We start from the raw sequence: 18,615 nt of genomic DNA on the forward strand, positions 1-18,615 counted from the left end.
CTGAATGACAGAATCATCAAGGCCAAATAGCTGACATGAACTAGAGGCAGGATCACCAGTACTGCTGAATGACAGAATCATCAAGGCCGAATAGCTGACATGAACTAGAGGCAGGATCACCAGTACTGCTGAATGACAGAATCGTCAAGGCCGAATAGCTGACATACACTATTTATGAGCCAGAATCGCCATTATGACTAAATGACATCTGTGTGAAGGCAGAATAATGATAATAATAATAATAATGATAATACTTTATTTATAGAGGGTGACTCATTAGTCAAGGACTATTCTCCCTTGAGGCCATATAAGGAGAGCATAACAATGCACATTATATGAAGATAGCAATAATTACTGTTTATTTTGACATGTTTAGTGTTAAAATACTAAAATTCCATTATTAATTAGAAGCACATACAAGCTCACAATAACTCTTCTTAAATACTCTAATATTTAGAGCAGATTTTACATGTAGTGGAAGCTTGTTCCACATAACTGTTCCAGAGTATTGGAAGCTCTTTTTAAATTGTTCTGTTCTTGGTTTTGGTGGTAGAAGGTTTACATGTGATATTGATCTCAACTGGTATTGTGTTGAAAAAGGCGTGAATAAGTCCTGAAGATACTCTGGTGCAGTTCCTTGTAGACATTTATATAAAAGAACTGCCTTGTGAAAATCTGTCTTGTCATATATTGTGAACCCTTTGAGTTCTGTAATGCTTTCGAGGGATGATCAATAGATGCATCTAAAATTATGCGTGCTGCTCATTTCTGATTTGTTTATAAATCCTGTCAAATTCAGATTTAGCACAGTTTCCCCATACATTAGAACAATAATCCATTGTTGGAAGAATATACAACTTGTAGTATAGATTTCGAGTTTCCACAGGTAAATATTTTTTTATTCTGCTGAGTAGGCAATTTTAGATGACAGTGTTTTACAAAGCTTATCAATATGGTCATTCCATAATAAATTATTATTTACGGTCACACCTACAAGTTTTTCATATTTGACACTTTCTAATAGATGATTATTTATTGCAAGAGATAGTGTTGGGTTCCCTGACTTGTGTAGCTTTTGTGATGTACTCAGACTCATACATTTTGTTTTACCTTCAGTAATTATCATCCTATTTTGTTGTGCCCAGGTTTGGACTCTAATAAGGTCTGAGGTTAATCTCATTTGGATAACTTCAGTATCAGAACTAGATGTATACAAGGTTGCATCATCTGCAAACAAATCTGTATTTGTGGATTTATTATTTAATGGTAGGTCATTGATATAGATAAGGAAGAGGAGAGGACCCAAAACTGAGCCTTGAGGGACCCCTGAATGAATTGTGTGAGTTTGAGAGCTAAGATTGCCAATGCTTACTTGTTGAGACCTTTGGTTTAGGTATGATCTAAACCAGTTTAAAGAAGGATTGTCAAACCAGCTGTAACAGTTCAACTTTTGCAGCAGTATTTCATGATCAACAAAATCAAAGACTTTCTTGAAGTCAAGGAAAACAATCCCAGTCATATGTCCATTATCCATTTCCTTCAGCCAAAAGATCAGTTAATTTGGTAAGTTCTGTTTGGCACAGTGGTACTTTCTAAATTCTGATTTTTTGCTTTATTAACTAGAGAGTATGTTTCAAAAAATGTATAGACCTGAATGGCTACATGCTTTTCAAGCAATTTTGACAATATAGATAGAATTGATATTGGTCTGTAATTCCCTGGATCCTCCTTTCTCCTTTCTTAAAGATAGGTGTTACCTTTGCACATTTCAGTGTTTTTGGAAGATTACCACTCATTATACTTAAGTCAATGACATGCGTTAGTGACTTTGTTATTTCTGGTGCAGCAATTTTAAGAATCCATGGATCAATCCCATCCAGTCCAGAGGATTTATTAATATTCACCTTAATTAGCATATCAAAAACATCAGCTTCACTAACATTAGCTATTGAAAAATAATTATCATCAGGAATTTTAGCTCTTATCAATAATAGAAGAGCATCAAGTTCAGTTGGGCAGTTAGTCTGGTTCTGAATACTGTTACTGGAGATGCTTATTTAGAAATTCTTAAACACTTCCACAATGTCTTGTACAGATGTTGCTATATCATCATTTTGCTTAAGTCTAGGGGGAAGACAGCTGTTCCTGGGTGGGTTCAGCTTTTGTAGATGCTTCCACAATGTCTTGGTACTGTTACTTTCATTGATAGCCTGTTTATGGTAGTTCTGTTTTGCCTTATCTATCAGGTGCTTAGCTTTATTCCTCCACTTTCTATAGCTTTTTATGTCTTTTTTCTTGTGGAAACTATCTCTTAGGTGCCTAGTCTCATTCACCTCAGGGGTAATCCACTTGGGTGTAATTTGGTGTTTAACCCTTTTTGTTTTAATTGGGGCATGCTTGTCTAAGGCTGCATTGAACATATGATACCATATGTCCAAGGCAGTATTGACATCAGCTATATTGCAGACTGGTTGGAAGGGTTTGCAAACTAAATCATTTAAGAACATTTCCTCATCAAACTGTTTGAAGTCCCTGTATTGTATTTCAATGTGTTGACCATTTTTACATGATTTTGAAACATGTCTAGTTATACAGACTGGGTAATGGTCACTCAGTGCATACACTGGCACCTTAATTTCACTTGTGTTTTCAGGTTTATTAGTATAGACATGATCAATGATAGCACTTTTATCTGCTACTCTAGTTGGGGTATTAATTAATTGAGTAAAGTTGTAAGTTTCAAAGTTACTTATCCATGTTAATGGTTGAGTTTTCATGTAGTCAATTTTAAAATCACCTAATATAATAGTTTCTAAATCTTCCTTTAGTAATGCTTTTTGAATTTGCACCTCAAATCTATCAATTTAATCAGCTGTGGAACTAGGTGGCCTGTAAACTGAACATAAGAGAATAGCTTTGATTGGGCAAGGGTTACTTCTATCCAGATACTCTCTACCCCAACAGTCTCTAGATCAACACATCTGTTAATACTAATGGAACTGTCTATATAGAGAACAATACCCCCACCCCCCATGGATTCCCTATCTTTTCTTTCAAAGTTGAACCCCTGTGTTTGGAGAGCCAAATCATCAGTATCATCAGAAAGAAAGGTTTCACATAGACCTAGAATATTGATTGATCTAGTTTGCTGCAATATTAACTTTATCTCATTCGGTTTAGGGAGGATGTGTTGAATTGTCAACATGGTAGTTGGACTTGCCAGTATGACTAAATGACATTTGTGTGAAGGCAGAATTGCCGACATGATAGTTGGACTTGCCAGTATGACTAAATGACATTTGTGTGAAGGCAGAATTGTCGACATGGTAGTTGGACTTGCCAGTATGACTGACTGACAAAACTATTAAGGCAGAATTTCCACTGTATTCATTAAATGGCGTGAAGAAAGACTCTCTCTCTCTCTTTCTGTGGCATATTTTATTTCAATTGCATGGTGTGAGAATAAAATTGAGTGATGGAGTACCTACATCCATATCGTACTTATTCATTTTCAAATCTATCCAAGACACATACATGTGAGCGAATTCAAACAACACATTACACAGTAAATCATACCGCTTCAGTACAATTTTGTCCAATGGACATAAATTTAATACAGACAATTATGTGGATATTTTGGATGCCTCCTCATATTTGATTACTCACTTGAATGATACTTCTTTTGCTTTTGAAAAATGTAATTTTTTTATGTGTGAGATACTTTGTCTTATTATAACAAAGTGTTGTGCTCAAAGTAATGTCTTGGTAACTGATCAAGGTGATCCATGGTAGGATTTGAACCCACATGCTTTTGATCTTGAGTATATATTTTTCCACTGGATCATAGCAAAAACTTCACCAGAATCATCTGATCATGGAATTTTCCTCCAGGTCAGTCTCTTGCTTTCTGTATCAGTTTTAGAAATGGGTGTTGGAAGTTGAGTGTTTGTTTCTAACATCATAGAACTTTGGTGGATTTTTCTCTCTCCAGGGGGCCCCGAGTGGCCGAGTGGTCTAAAGTGCTCTCCATTACAGATCACTGCCATCTCACCTCTGTCTGCGTGGGTTCAAGTCTAGGATTTTGGCCAATGTGGGTATGTGAGAAAGCTTGCCAGTAACTTCTTGTGGTTTGGTGGTTCTTCCCTGGGTTTTCCCGGGTTCTTCCTCCACCATTAATACTGGCCGCCATGCATAGCCTATCGTGTGCTGAAAAATGGCATTAAACCCCACAACAACAACAAATTCTACCTCCCTCCCTCTCATGTTTCACATAAACTTGGACTACCCCACATATCATGTCACAAAGTTTTGAATAACACTACAGAAAAACATACAATAATACGACACTGTATTCTGAATTATGTGATACTTACAAAACTTAACTTGATCAATCCGAGTTTAGTTCTCATAAACCTATATTAAAGAGAAAAATTTTGTGGACAGGAAAAGCATTTTAAAATCCAAGGAATAAAGATTATATCTCATGAATTTATGTCTCAATGTTCTCTTTCTTCTGTGGTTACAGTAATACTATGCAGTTTACAGTTTCTTCTCATAGATGGCACAGATGTTTTTTTGTGACATCATGTTTTTGAAAGCATCTCTAGAAACCCCCACCCACCCTGCATCATCATGTAAATCAGAACCTCCTTGGTGCATGATGTCATAATTGGACAGTGCCATTATGTCTAGAGCCTGATCCAGTATCTATGAAAAAAAGCTTTGACTGCCATTTCTTTAAACAAGGGCTGGTGAGACTGAGGATAGGAGTTTTGTATTCCCCTTGTTGCCAATAGATCTGTCAGTATTCAGTCCTAGAGGGCAGATATGTTAGTGTTAACCAAGGAATGAAGCAACCATTTTACTTGTATTAGTTGATTCTGTGACAGCTTATCTGCGAATATCATGATTTGTTTCTGATCAATATTCAGTGTCACCTATTGTGAAAATTTGTCATAAACTCTGTGACTATTGATAAAAATACATATGTATGGGGTCTACCATCATATCAGCTCAAATTCTAACAATATAATGATAAGGAATTGCATTTAGGATGATAAACATTTCAAATAACATAGAGTAATGTAAGGGATATAGAGGTAAATGTGTTAAATATCAAATAACATAGAGTAATGTAATGAATATACAGGTAAATGTGTTAAATATCAAATAACATAGAGTAATGTAATGGATATACAGGTAAATGTGTTAAATATCAAATAACATAGTAATGTAATGGATATGGAGATAAATGTGTTAAATATCAAATAACATAGAGTAATGTAATGGATATGGAGGTAAATGTATTAAATATCAAATAACATAGAGTAATGTAATGGATATGGAGGTAAATGTGTTAAATATCAAATAACATAGAGTAATGTAATGGATATAGAGGTAAATGTGTTAAATATCAAATAACATAGAGCAATGGAATGGATATAGAGGTAAATGTGTTAAATATCAAATAACATAGAGTAATGGAATGGATATAGAGGTAAATGTGTTAAATATCAAATAACATAGAGTAATGGAATTGATATAGAGGTAAATGTGTTAAATATCAAATAACATAGAGTAATGGAATGGATATAGAGGTAAATGTGTTAAATATCAAATAACATAGCGTAATGGAATGGATATAGAGGTAAATGTGTTAAATATAAAATAACATAGAGTAATGGAATGGATATAGAGGTAAATGTGTTAAATATCAAATAACATATAGTGATGTATATAATGGATATACAGGTAAATGTGTTAAAGATAGGGTCAAAAAGGTCAATCTCTCAAAAAGTCCATAGACATCTTTTTATAAGCAAAAGGTACTTTACCTATATGAGAAAACATTTTAGGACTGAATTATTCCAAAGGATTGCACAGGATGAGATTAGATAAACATATGCTTATGATGTTATCACAGACTTATGACCAATGGCAATTTTTATATTAAGAAGGCAAGTTCAAAAGTTGTATAAGCAAAGAGTTGTACAGTAAATCTTTGTTATAAATACACATGTCCTGAATTTATATGAATTTTTTGTCTGTAATCTGTATTTCTATAACTGGTATTTGTATAACTGGTATTTCTATAACTTGTATTTTTATAACTTGTATTTGTTTAACTGGTATTTCTGTAATTTAACTGTACTCATATGTCATCTTATTTATTTTTAATACCTAATAATATATAACAAAAAACTCTACTTCTACTGCCATAAGCATTTTTAGTTATGTTTATGACAATCCAATATATAAACTGCCCCAAGTTGAACTTTTTAAAAAACAACTGGATACTGTTAAGAAAGGTCTCTGTCCACCCCAACTCTCTCATGTGCTCTGTGTCTCTTTGCTCACTTGACTCATTCACACATGACATTTTTCACAAAGTGCATTGTGTTTTTGCATAAGGAGTGGCATATAAAGGGCAGGGTACATTTACACTATCGAAGAACAGTGGATCATTTTGATTGATTTATTGACTGTAATTTGGACAGAAAATTTGTTGCTGTTTGTTCTACTAATTACTCCAAACCGACCGCTCCTGTGGCCTTGTGGCTAGAGTGTCAGCCTCAGATGTGGGAGGTCATGGGTTTGATCCCTGGCTGAGTCATACCAAAGGCTTACAAAAATGGTACTAACAGCTGCCTCGCTTGGCATTCATCATTAAGAGGCTAGTGCTAGGGCTGGTCGGCCTGGTGTCAGGATAATGTAACTGGGTGGGACATCATGTTACATGTCTGCGGCATGACGCCCAAGTGCTAGACATCACTATAAACTGTCACACTGCAGACATCATAGCGATATGACTGAAAAATTGTTAAAGCTACGTTAAAAATCCAAATCACACACACACACACATTACTCCAAAGAAACATATACCAAATCAGCCTGCTCTTTATGTGAGGGCAGATCTGGGTCTGTACAGTCTTCATTTGGAGTCAGTTTATAAATGTGTATATCTGGTAACTACTTTATGCTATAAACAGCTTCCATATCTGAGTGATCAGGGCTCATTTTCAACAACAAAAATACTTAATTAAGTCTAGCCTTGATACATTTTATAGTTTAACCTGAAACCAGACTGAAATTTCAGCCAATTAGATCACTGGATTCTATATTTAAATGTAAGTCTAAACTTCAGACATTTGATTGGTAAATTTTATATCAGACTTATCAGTTCACTGGAGTTTAAACTTAAATTTTCAACCAATCAAATCACTGGATTCTAGACATAAATATAAGTCTAGACTAAAGACATTCGATTGGCAAATTTTAAGTCAGACTTAAATTTCAACCAATCAGATCACTGGATCTTAGAGTTACATCTTAGTCTAGTCTTAGGTTCAGCTAGTGAAATTCAGACCGGGAACCCCTATAAGATTTCATAACATCCCAAAACTCAGGGATGATCAGACAAGTTAAAATGACTGGGATCATTGTTTCATGCTAAAATGTCCTCAGCTTGTGTTTAGACTTCTAAACACATACCAAGTATCATTTAATACCATACTACCTTTTTTTGATTCAAATTATATCGATTTATTTATGTCATGGCTTAATGTGGAAAAAAAGATAATTTATGTTTATGTTTTAAGTGAATTAAGTGCTATATAATTTTCTTTAGGTATACATCATTGATGAAGACAGAGCAGCCTCTTTTCTTGTTGATGAGCGTTACGGTGATCAGGGAAATTCTTGGTACCTAGCATGTTCAGTTCTTCCAAGTACCAGTCTAATTATGTATGATATTGTCTTCACGGCAACTCGAGGAAATGGCACGCAAGGAGACATTGCTGTTGATGACATTGAACTTAACCACAGGCCGTGTCCTTGTAAGTGCAGTTAAACTTGTATTGTCTCTAAATTTGTGTACATTTTTTTATTAATTTTTGTACTTTTATGAATAATGTGAGCCATTATTTTTAAAAAATACTTGAAATTTGGAAAACGTTTATGACCTTTATTATTTCCATCAAAATTAAGAGCGCATACATAATTCTGTGTATGAAATTTACATGGCATAAAAATGACATACTGTGGTACAATAGCAGTCATTTGAACGGTAACGCTGTCTATTTTAAAGGCCATGCATTGATTGATAAGTTTACTTAGTTTGCTTTGGTTGATATGCCACAAGCTACTAATTGTTTACTTCAGATTTTAATTTTGGCCCATTTTTGATGCCCTTACAATATAATTTGAACAGATGATACAAAAGCTATGTAACATCACCATTATCACAAAACCATACATTTGACAATGTCACAACGCCATAGATCTGATAATGTCACAAAACCTTCATTTGAGATGTCAAAAAACACATGTTTGACAATGTCACAAATCCATATATTTGACTACCGGTATGTCACAAAACCATACATTTAACAGTGTCACATAAACATAGATCTGACAATGTCACAAAACCACACATTTGACAGTGTCAGGAAACCATACATTTGATTATGCCACAAAACCATACATTTGACAATGTCACAAAACCATAGACCTGATGATGTCACAAAACCATAGATCTGACGATGTCACAAAACCACATTATTGACAATGTCACACTCCAAATGGGGACATCAGTTATGGTAGTAATAATCAGAGAAGGATACAGATGAAACATCACCTAAGGAATTATACATATTTTAGCTTGTTATGGGATGCAGACAGTAGGTATTTTGAAAACCTGTAGTAGATTAACCTCTGACTTGAACACTTGAGATAAATTAGAGCCTTATTTCAGTGTTGAACTTTGGCTGAACAATTGTCATTGGGATATATTTTGTCCCTTTGCCTCCAAGTAAATGATATAGGTATTTGCTAAAAGAATTGGCAGGGGTGGGAGAGTTTGGGATGGTGCAACTCTATATTTTGACTTGATACTCTATTTTTAATTAATGATATGATCAGATACAATATATTTTTTGATTAATGATATGATCAGATACAATATATTTTAATGATATCAGATACAATTCTCATTTAGTATGCTCATCGTGATGTATGTGTGATACATATAGCCAGCAATTGATGATATTCCAAGATACATGTAATACATAGAGCCAAATATTATTGATATTTCATTATCCATGTGCAATACATATAGCCAAAAATTATTGATCCAGTATACATGTGCAATACATATAGTAAACAACTGATGATATTCCAAGATATGTGTGCTACATAGAGAAAACAATTACTGATATTCCAGTGCACGTGTGATAGAGATAGCCCAACATTATTGTTATTCCAGTATGCATGCGTGATACATATAGCCAACAATTGATGATATTCTAAGACACGTGTGATGCATATGGCCAAATATTATTGCTGTTTCATTATCCGTGTGTGATACATATTATAGCCAAATATTATTGTTATTCCAGTATTATGTGTGTTATACATTTGGCCAACAATTGATGATATTCCAAGATATGTGTAATACATAAAGCTAAATATTATTGATATTTCATTATCAATGTGTAATACATATAGCCAGATATTATTGTTATTCCAAGATACATGTGTGATACATATAGCCAACAATTGATGATATTCTAAGACACATGTGATACATATAACCAAAAAGTATTAATATTCCAAGATACATGCACTTGATACATAATTTCAAGCATTGTTGGTATTCCAGGATACATATGTGATACATATAGCCAAAAATATTGATATTCCTGAGATAGTCATGATTTGGGAAGTCCATAGAGGAGAAATGAAGTGTTATCCACATCTGATTTATATGTTCCATTCCATGAGACATAATTTAGTTTACTGATTTAATTCACTTTTTCTACTATTATTATCATTAGATCCTGTATCATGTGACTTTGAGAGGCCAAGATACTGTGACTACATCATCAATCAAACTGCATACCATTGGCAAGGAGACTACCTAAGGCAACAAAATGGAATTGCACTAGCCACTGGTAGGCATAATGATTAAAACAAATTATCAAGTCAGAATTTAAATTGACAAAACCCCCAAGTTCCACCTACCTAACCTACTTTTCACTGTCTGTCAGTCAATGAATGTTTATTCAATTGCATTTAATAACTAACTACTCTAAAGCCACACTCTTCTTGATCTATTATTTAAGAACCTGGGGGTATTAATGTGCTCTGACTAACCTCTTGGTTAACAGATTGTCACTTCTGCCATTTTTTTTATACTGCATGCACAAAGTCAGTTTACTAGTCTCTTGGTTAAAAGATTGTTTGTCAGTTTGGCCAATTTTATCGTATTGCATGCACAAAGTCTTTTGACTAGCCTCTTGGTTAACAGATTGTCAGTCTTTTAGGCCAATTTTATTACATGGCATGTACACAGTCTTTTGACTAGCCTCTTGGTTAACAGATTGTCTGTCAATTAGGCCAATTTTATTACATAGCATGCACACAGTCTTTTGACTAGCTTCTTGGTTAACAGATTGTCAGTCAATTTGGCCAGTTTTATTACATGGCATGCACACAGTCTTTTGACTAGCTTCTTGGTTAACAGATTGTCAGTCAATTTGGCCAGTTTTATTACATGGCATGCACACAGTCTTTTGACTAGCCCTCTTGGTTAACAGATTGTCTGTCAATTAGGCCAATTTTATTACATGGCATGCACAAAGTCTTTTGACTAGCCTCTTGGTTAACAGATTGTCAATTAGGCCAGTTTTATTACATGGCATGCACACAGTCTTTTGACTAGCCTCTTGGTTAACAGATTGTCAATTAGGCCAATTTTATTACATGGCATGCACACAGTCTTTTGACTAGCCTCTTGGTTAACAGATTGTCTGTCAATTAGGCCAATTTTATTACATGGCATGCACACAGTCTTTTGACTAGCCTCTTGGTTAACAGATTGTCAATTAGGCCAGTTTTATTACGTGGCATGCACACAGTCTTTTGACTAGCCTCTTGGTTAACAGATTGTCAGTTAGGCCAGTTTTATTACATGGCATGCACACAGTCTTTTGACTAGCCTCTTGGTTAACAGATTGTCTGTCAATTAGGTCAATTTTATTACATGGCATGCACACAGTCTTTTGACTAGCTTCTTGGTTAACAGATTGTCAGTCAATTTGGCCAATTTTATTACATGGCATGCACACAGTCTTTTGACTAGCTTCTTGGTTAACAGATTGTCAATTAGGCCAATTTTATTACATGGCATGCACACAGTCTTTTGACTAGCCTCTTGGTTAACAGATTGTCAGTCTTTTAGGCCAATTTTATTACATGGCATGTACACAGTCTTTTGACTAGCCTCTTGGTTAACAGATTGTCTGTCAATTAGGCCAATTTTATTACATAGCATGCACACAGTCTTTTGACTAGCTTCTTGGTTAACAGATTGTCAGTCAATTTGGCCAGTTTTATTACATGGCATGCACACAGTCTTTTGTCTAGCTTCTTGGTTAACAGATTGTCAGTCAATTTGGCCAGTTTTATTACATGGCATGCACACAGTCTTTTGACTAGCTTCTTGGTTAACAGATTGTCAGTCAATTTGGCCAGTTTTATTACATGGCATGCACACAGTCTTTTGACTAGCCCTCTTGGTTAACAGATTGTCTGTCAATTAGGCCAATTTTATTACATGGCATGCACAAAGTCTTTTGACTAGCCTCTTGGTTAACAGATTGTCAATTAGGCCAGTTTTATTACATGGCATGCACACAGTCTTTTGACTAGCCTCTTGGTTAACAGATTGTCAATTAGGCCAATTTTATTACATGGCATGCACACAGTCTTTTGACTAGCCTCTTGGTTAACAGATTGTCTGTCAATTAGGCCAATTTTATTACATGGCATGCACACATTCTTTTGACTAGCCTCTTGGTTAACAGATTGTCTGTCAATTAGGCCAATTTTATTACATGGCATGCACACAGTCTTTTGACTAGCCTCTTGGTTAACAGATTGTCAATTAGGCCAGTTTTATTACATGGCATGCACACAGTCTTTTGACTAGCCTCTTGGTTAACAGATTGTCAGTTAGGCCAGTTTTATTACATGGCATGCACACAGTCTTTTGACTAGCCTCTTGGTTAACAGATTGTCTGTCAATTAGGCCAATTTTATTACATGGCATGCACACAGTCTTTTGACTAGCTTCTTGGTTAACAGATTGTCAGTCAATTTGGCCAATTTTATTACATGGCATGCACACAGTCTTTTGACTAGCTTCTTGGTTAACAGATTGTCAATTAGGCCAATTTTATTACATGGCATGCACACAGTCTTTTGACTAGCCTCTTGGTTAACAGATTGTCTGTCAATTAGGCCAATTTTATTACATGGCATGCACACAGTCTTTTGACTAGCCTCTTGGTTAACAGATTATCTGTCAATTAGACAAATTTTATTACATGGCATGCACAAGGTCTGTTATAATTTCAATATCATAAGCATACTTTTTGTGAAATTTTCATTATGAACCAAAACTTGCTGTCTAATAATGTGAGGATAAAAATCGTTTTTCTTTAATTTTAAAGAAATTGCTACACTAATTGGTAGGAATTTTTATGTTTAATTGACGTGTCACCAGTGAAGTACCAATAAAAGAGTATAACATGCACTTAAAGGATCATTGTTTGGAGGGATCACCTGTTCTTTGTGGACCAATATTTAATACAGTGATCAGTCATGTTCAGTAATTTTATGAAATCAGGTAAGACACCATATTTCATTGGCAGAAGGCATTGTTTCTCAAGAGAGGTTTTAGTTTATTCAAAGAATTGCAGCTGTTGGGTGATGGAAGTAGATTATGTCAGATTGATTTTTGCAAATGAATTGTCATCAAGATAGGTAAATGTTTTATTTTTGGACAGATAGCTACCATTCATGTACCTCAATCCTTAATTACAAGATCTACTTCATTCTTAAGGCATAATAGCAGATTTTTATTTTTAAAAGCTGTAAGTTTAATTTTCTCTTGATCTGTATCACTTTGAGTATCAGCACTTCTTAGCTGTACAGACGTATACAACATTAATCTGGAATTTGTTCTGCCACAGATGTTGTTGTAGGGTTTAACGCCATTTTTCAGCACAAGATAGGCTATACATGGCGGCCAGCATTAATGGTGGAGGAAGAACCCAGGAAATCCCTGGAAAGAACCACTAACCCTCGAGAAGCTACTGGCAAGCTTTCTCACATACCCACATTGGCCGAATCCGAGACTCGAACCTACGCAGACAGAGGTGAGATATCAGTGATCCATAACGGAGAGCGCTTTAGACTACTCGGCCACTGGGGGCCCCTTCTGCCACAGATGCTGATGTTTTCATCAGTGTATTACATATGAGGTTGTCCATGATTTGAGGACATTGATATTACTGATTCTTTATGACAAAAACTTTGTCCTGCTGCCTACCACATATACTTGTGTATAAGTCAGGGGCAAAAAACAAAAACCATGCTGTCCCATAATGTTCTGGCAGATCATAGTGTGTGCTGTTTGCCCTACTTATTGTACCTAACGTACTGCATAGACCCAGATCTGCTGGCACATTATGCAATGACAGCTCTGGGTACATGCAGTTTGCTGTTGGATAAGATTTAGATACAAGTATATATGATAAATATATGACTTCAGGTCTTTTTGCCTTTGAAATCCGATAATAATAATAATAATAATAACAATAACTGTATCTAAAGAAGCTCATTTGTTCAACTGACCAATCTTCCATGAGGCTGTCTACAGTGGCATTTGTGTAAATAAATACATATATAACCCACAATTTTTACAACATGAGGTGTCTTTCGACAACAATGGCTATTAAAAAATAGACAATTGATCTATTGCTACTACAAAATATTGACAAAGCTTCAAGGATGAGTACATACAGGATTCATACGAATTGTTTAGTGAACATGTGTAAAACATTATAGGTGAGTACATGATAACAATGTTGTAAAAAGTAGTTGTACTGAATTAAACAAAATCATACAAATGATTGTTTCTGTAGATGTTGGCTAAGAAGCTATTTGAAAGCTTGGCATGAGTCACCTCACTTTATATAAGTTGGTATGGAATTCTATAGTTTGGCTCTAGGAAAATGCAAAACTCTTCTTAAAAACTCTGCATTAGGTTTAGACAAATATGACTTGTTGTTTGATATGTATCTAAGTTGATATGTAAGTACTTTTTCCACAAATTTAAAAGTACCTTTAAGATAATCAGGAGTCCAACCATATAAGGATTTATAGACTAGTAAATCCTTTTGAAACAGTTTTATGCTGATGTGGAAGCCACTTTAAGGTTTTAAAAGCTTTGTTGACAGTGTATCTAAATCAGCATCAAGAATAACTATAGCAACTGCTGTTCTTTTTTTGAAATTTCAGCAATCTTACCAGATTTTCTGTACAATTAGACCTGTTTCTCATTTTCAGTAACAGTATAAATATTAATCTACTACCTGGCAGTCACATTGTTCATGATTTTTGTTCTCACTAACAGCATAACACAGTGTAAATATTATTCTACTACCTGGCAGTCACATTGTTCATGATTTTTTTTTCTCACTAACAGCATAAAACAGTATAAATATTAATCTACTACCTGGCAGTCACATTGTTCATGATTTTTGTTCTCACTAACAGCATAAAACAGTGTAAATATTATTCTACTACCTGGCAGTCACATTGTTCATGATTTTTGTTCTCACTAACAGCATAAAACAGTGTAAATATTATTCTACTACCTGGCAGTCACATTGTTCATGATTTTTGTTCTCACTAACAGCATAAAACGGTATAAATATTAATCTACTACCTGGCAGTCACATTGTTCATGATTTTTGTTCTCACTAACAGCATAAAACAGTATAAATATTAATCTACTACCTGGCAGTCACATTGTTCATGATTTTTGTTCTCACTAACAGCATAAAACAGTATAAATATTAATCTACTACCTGGCAGTCACATTGTTCATGATTTTTGTTCTCACTAACAGCATAAAACAGTATAAATATTAATCTACTACCTGGCAGTCACATTGTTCATGATTTTTGTTCTCACTAACAGCATAAAACATAAAACCTGCTATTGACACTCAGCTCATGGACACATTCATAATTTTATTGTTAATTTTTGTTTCTAATCCTAGATAACTACATGAGGACAAGTTTATATAAGGGCAGTGAGGGGGATGTAGCTGAAATGCGCTCACCAAGTTTCAGTCTAAGTGTGGATACAAAATGTGTCTCTTTTGCGTTCATCATGTCGGGAGAGGGTGTTGGCAGTTTAAGTGTATCTGTTGTGTACAATAATGATGTTGCCCAAAGAAAACATGGCTTTTTTCTAGCTGGCAACCAGGTATCCAAATGGTATCAGGCCAATGTCATTTTGGAATATGCAAATTCAACTTATAAAACTGCTGCCGTTGTATTTTCGGCTCAGAGAGGGTCTAGTCCTGATTCATTCATCGGCCTGGACAGTATAGAAATTTCATCAGAAAAGTGTGTATGTAAGTATGATACCAATTTGTGTCTCATCAGGTACCACTTGATGTTTGATTGTTTTTATAGAATAATATGAGGTGAAGTATTTTGCACTTGTATATAATTTTTAACAAAATGTCTAAAGCTTCTCAAATTGAGATTTTTAAATATTTCTTTATTTGCATTGTGCATGTAAATTTCATATTATTTTAATTATGACAGAATAATCGTGTAGGAATTTCATGAAATATTCTTTTCTTACGTATAAATGTAGATGCTATTTATTTGGGGAATACTTGGCTGAACTCGTTCTCCAGTTCCATTGTTGGAAAACACTTGGTAGAACTAAGGTGAATTTGTTTTTAAGTTCCAGTGTGCCTGAAATGGGAATGATGATGCTGTGATCAGACATATCGTATGAATTCCAAAACAATTTTAACCCAATCTTTTTTGCCAGTTACAATCAAAACTTTTGCCACCTATTTTGCAAAGTGGCTACTTTTGTGGATTTTGGTGCAGAATGCAAATTTTTCATCAACACTACAGATTTTTGTGGGAAATTTGAGTTTTGTGGATTGTTGTAGGCATCTTGTTATTTATTAAAACATTCTTTACACTTTAAAGTGTTTGATATGCTTTTAACTAAAAGTCATCATATTATTCAATTAATATTCTAAATTAAACTCTGTATTTTTTAGTATAGTTTCCTATTTCTTTCTTGCAGATGGAATTCAGGATGAGATCTGTGTCTTTAATCACCCGTATCTCTGTGGACTTAAGTCTAACTGTACAGCGGATTCACTATATCAGTGGCAGATTTACCAAGGAGCCTCACTTGCTAATGGTACTGGCGCTAGTTGGGATGCAGATCATGATTCTAAGGGTAAGATATTATCATTTTTTTTAAATAGTCTCCACTCATTTTTTCAAGTTTGTGAACTGTGTTCGACTTGATTTTCTGTCATAGGTTTTGTTCTGCTATTGACCATTGAAAAATGGGGTGTAAAAGTTTGCAGTCATCATGATGGCCTCAAGAATACAGCAGTTTCCAAAGTCATACTAAATTGTAAACTGCCATGAGCTTTTGAAAATAAAATGTTTTAAAAAAAAAATTTTTGTTTTGTTTTTACTATTACTTTTATTTTACCTTGATGAAAGTTCGACATGATGAAATCAAGGTTAAACATTGATAACTATGTGTGTATGTATGATAAGTATGTATGTATGTATGTATGCATGTGTATACATATGTATGTATGTGCAGTGTGTGTGTGTCCATGTATGTATGTATTTATGTATGTAGGACCATTCCAGTGGCATGGTGGTTAAAGCATCTGCCTCGGATGCAGGAGGACTTACAAAAATGGTACTAACAGTTCCCTCACTTGGCTCTCAGCATTAAGAGGTTAGTGTTAGGATTGGTCGGCCTGGTGTCAGGATAATGCGACTAGGCGGGACATCATGCTACATGTCTGCAGCATGATGCCCAGTGCTAGACATCACTATAAACTGTCACACTGCAGACATCATAGTGATATGACTGAAAAATTGTTAAAGCTACATTAAAAATCCAAATCACACACACACACACACACACACACACATGTATGTATGTATGTATGTTTGTATGTATGTATGTATATATGTATGTATGTATGTTTGTATGTATGTGTGTGTGTGTGTATGTATGTATGTATGTGTGTATGTATGTATGTATGTACATATGTATGTATGTATGTATGTATGTATGTATGTATGTATATATGTATGTATGTATGTATGTTTGTATGTATGTATGTATGTATGTATGTATGTGTGTATGTATGTATGTATGTTCAACAGTTCCTTGAGATAATAATGGCTCTGTGGTCCCATTTGAAAGTAAACCATGCATGTGACAGAACCAGGATCTCAAAGCAGTAAATTTAACAATTTTTATAAGTAGATTGGATTTTAAACGTGTAGGTTTTCTTTATCAGCATGAATTTTGCATTCTTCAAGGGGATTGAAACTAATTAATTCATCGTTTTGTCAGAATATATATTCTCTTCAAATCATAATAATAAAGCAGCAAGTATTGAACACAAATTAGATTTAGATTCTGGTCATTAAATAATTAATACAAGTCAGTATATTGTCAATTAATGAAAGAGGACACATTGTTTACCTTATAGTTCACTACAAATATCTTATTAATAGTATCCAATAACAGTTTTAGTTGCCTTCACAATATTCTGTCTGGTGACCAGCTTCACAATTAACAGGTTGTCAATAGTTCTGTCCAGATTTACCCTTGAATTGCTTTGTATTTTGCAAAGAATGTGTAATAACTCCCTGTATCATCATTAGAATGTTGTAATGACGGGACAACTATGCTCAGCCAGCAAAGAACTTCTAGCTTCAGTTTTCCTGTTACTGAGTTTGTAAGGTTGCCGACTGCTCTCCAATAGCCCTCCACTAAGTTCCTGACTTGGACTTTAAATATTTTTCTGAGTCTTATCCGCAAGGACTTCTTTCATTTCATGGCTCAGATCCAAAAGTCAGTTGGCAGTCTACACTGCAGGTAAATTAAAAAAATTCTAAGTTTGATTTAAACTTGAAATTAACATTGAAAAATATTAAAGTAGTTATACTTTAATGAATAATTTATCCCAGCTTTCAAATTTTAAAATTAATATTTTAATTGATTTAATTACTGTTAAATGATATATTGTTATCTAAGGATTTAGATTATTTTCTGTGCATGAAATACAAAAGATATATAGGTTTGAAATACACACTGCAAATGATGGACCTGAAATACACAATGCAAACGATGGACCTGAAATACACAATACAAATGGTGGACCTGAAATACACAATGCAAATGATGGACCTTTGCTGCTTGCCTGCATATGCTTAAATTATAATATCCATGCACTGTTCAGCTTGTAATATTTCCTTGCCAGTGGTTTCTTAGCATTGGGAGAAAGCACATGTATTAGCATTTTGCCGTGATTTGAATAAGAAATGCAAGATCTTCCCGTAAATACTCCTTGTAAAACATCTTGAAACAATGCAGTAGCATGACCCCAAAAAATCAAAAGAATTTATTATGGCAAGCCTCTCCATTTTGTCTCTCTTCCAGCCATGGGCAGCTTAGTTTGATCAA

At 34.5% G+C, this 18,615-nt stretch overlaps 1 protein-coding gene across 1 annotated transcript in view; it reads left to right on the forward strand.

Annotated features, from left to right (window-relative positions):
* LOC149784233 (MAM and LDL-receptor class A domain-containing protein 1-like) overlaps positions 1 to 18,615 on the forward strand; it is a 262,408-nt gene that overhangs the window by 148,440 nt on the left and 95,353 nt on the right. Inside the window, exons 34-37 of the mRNA XM_089932965.1 lie at positions 7,628 to 7,835; positions 9,834 to 9,950; positions 15,131 to 15,490; positions 16,189 to 16,347. Of these exons, the coding sequence (XP_089789091.1) occupies positions 7,628 to 7,835; positions 9,834 to 9,950; positions 15,131 to 15,490; positions 16,189 to 16,347 (844 nt within the window). The remainder of the gene's footprint in view (positions 1 to 7,627; positions 7,836 to 9,833; positions 9,951 to 15,130; positions 15,491 to 16,188; positions 16,348 to 18,615) is intronic.

The sequence above is a fragment of the Sinohyriopsis cumingii genome, chromosome 14 (assembly GCF_028554795.1).
Source record: "Sinohyriopsis cumingii isolate HCF-2022 chromosome 14, ASM2855479v2, whole genome shotgun sequence".
Lineage (NCBI taxonomy): Eukaryota > Metazoa > Mollusca > Bivalvia > Unionida > Unionidae > Sinohyriopsis > Sinohyriopsis cumingii.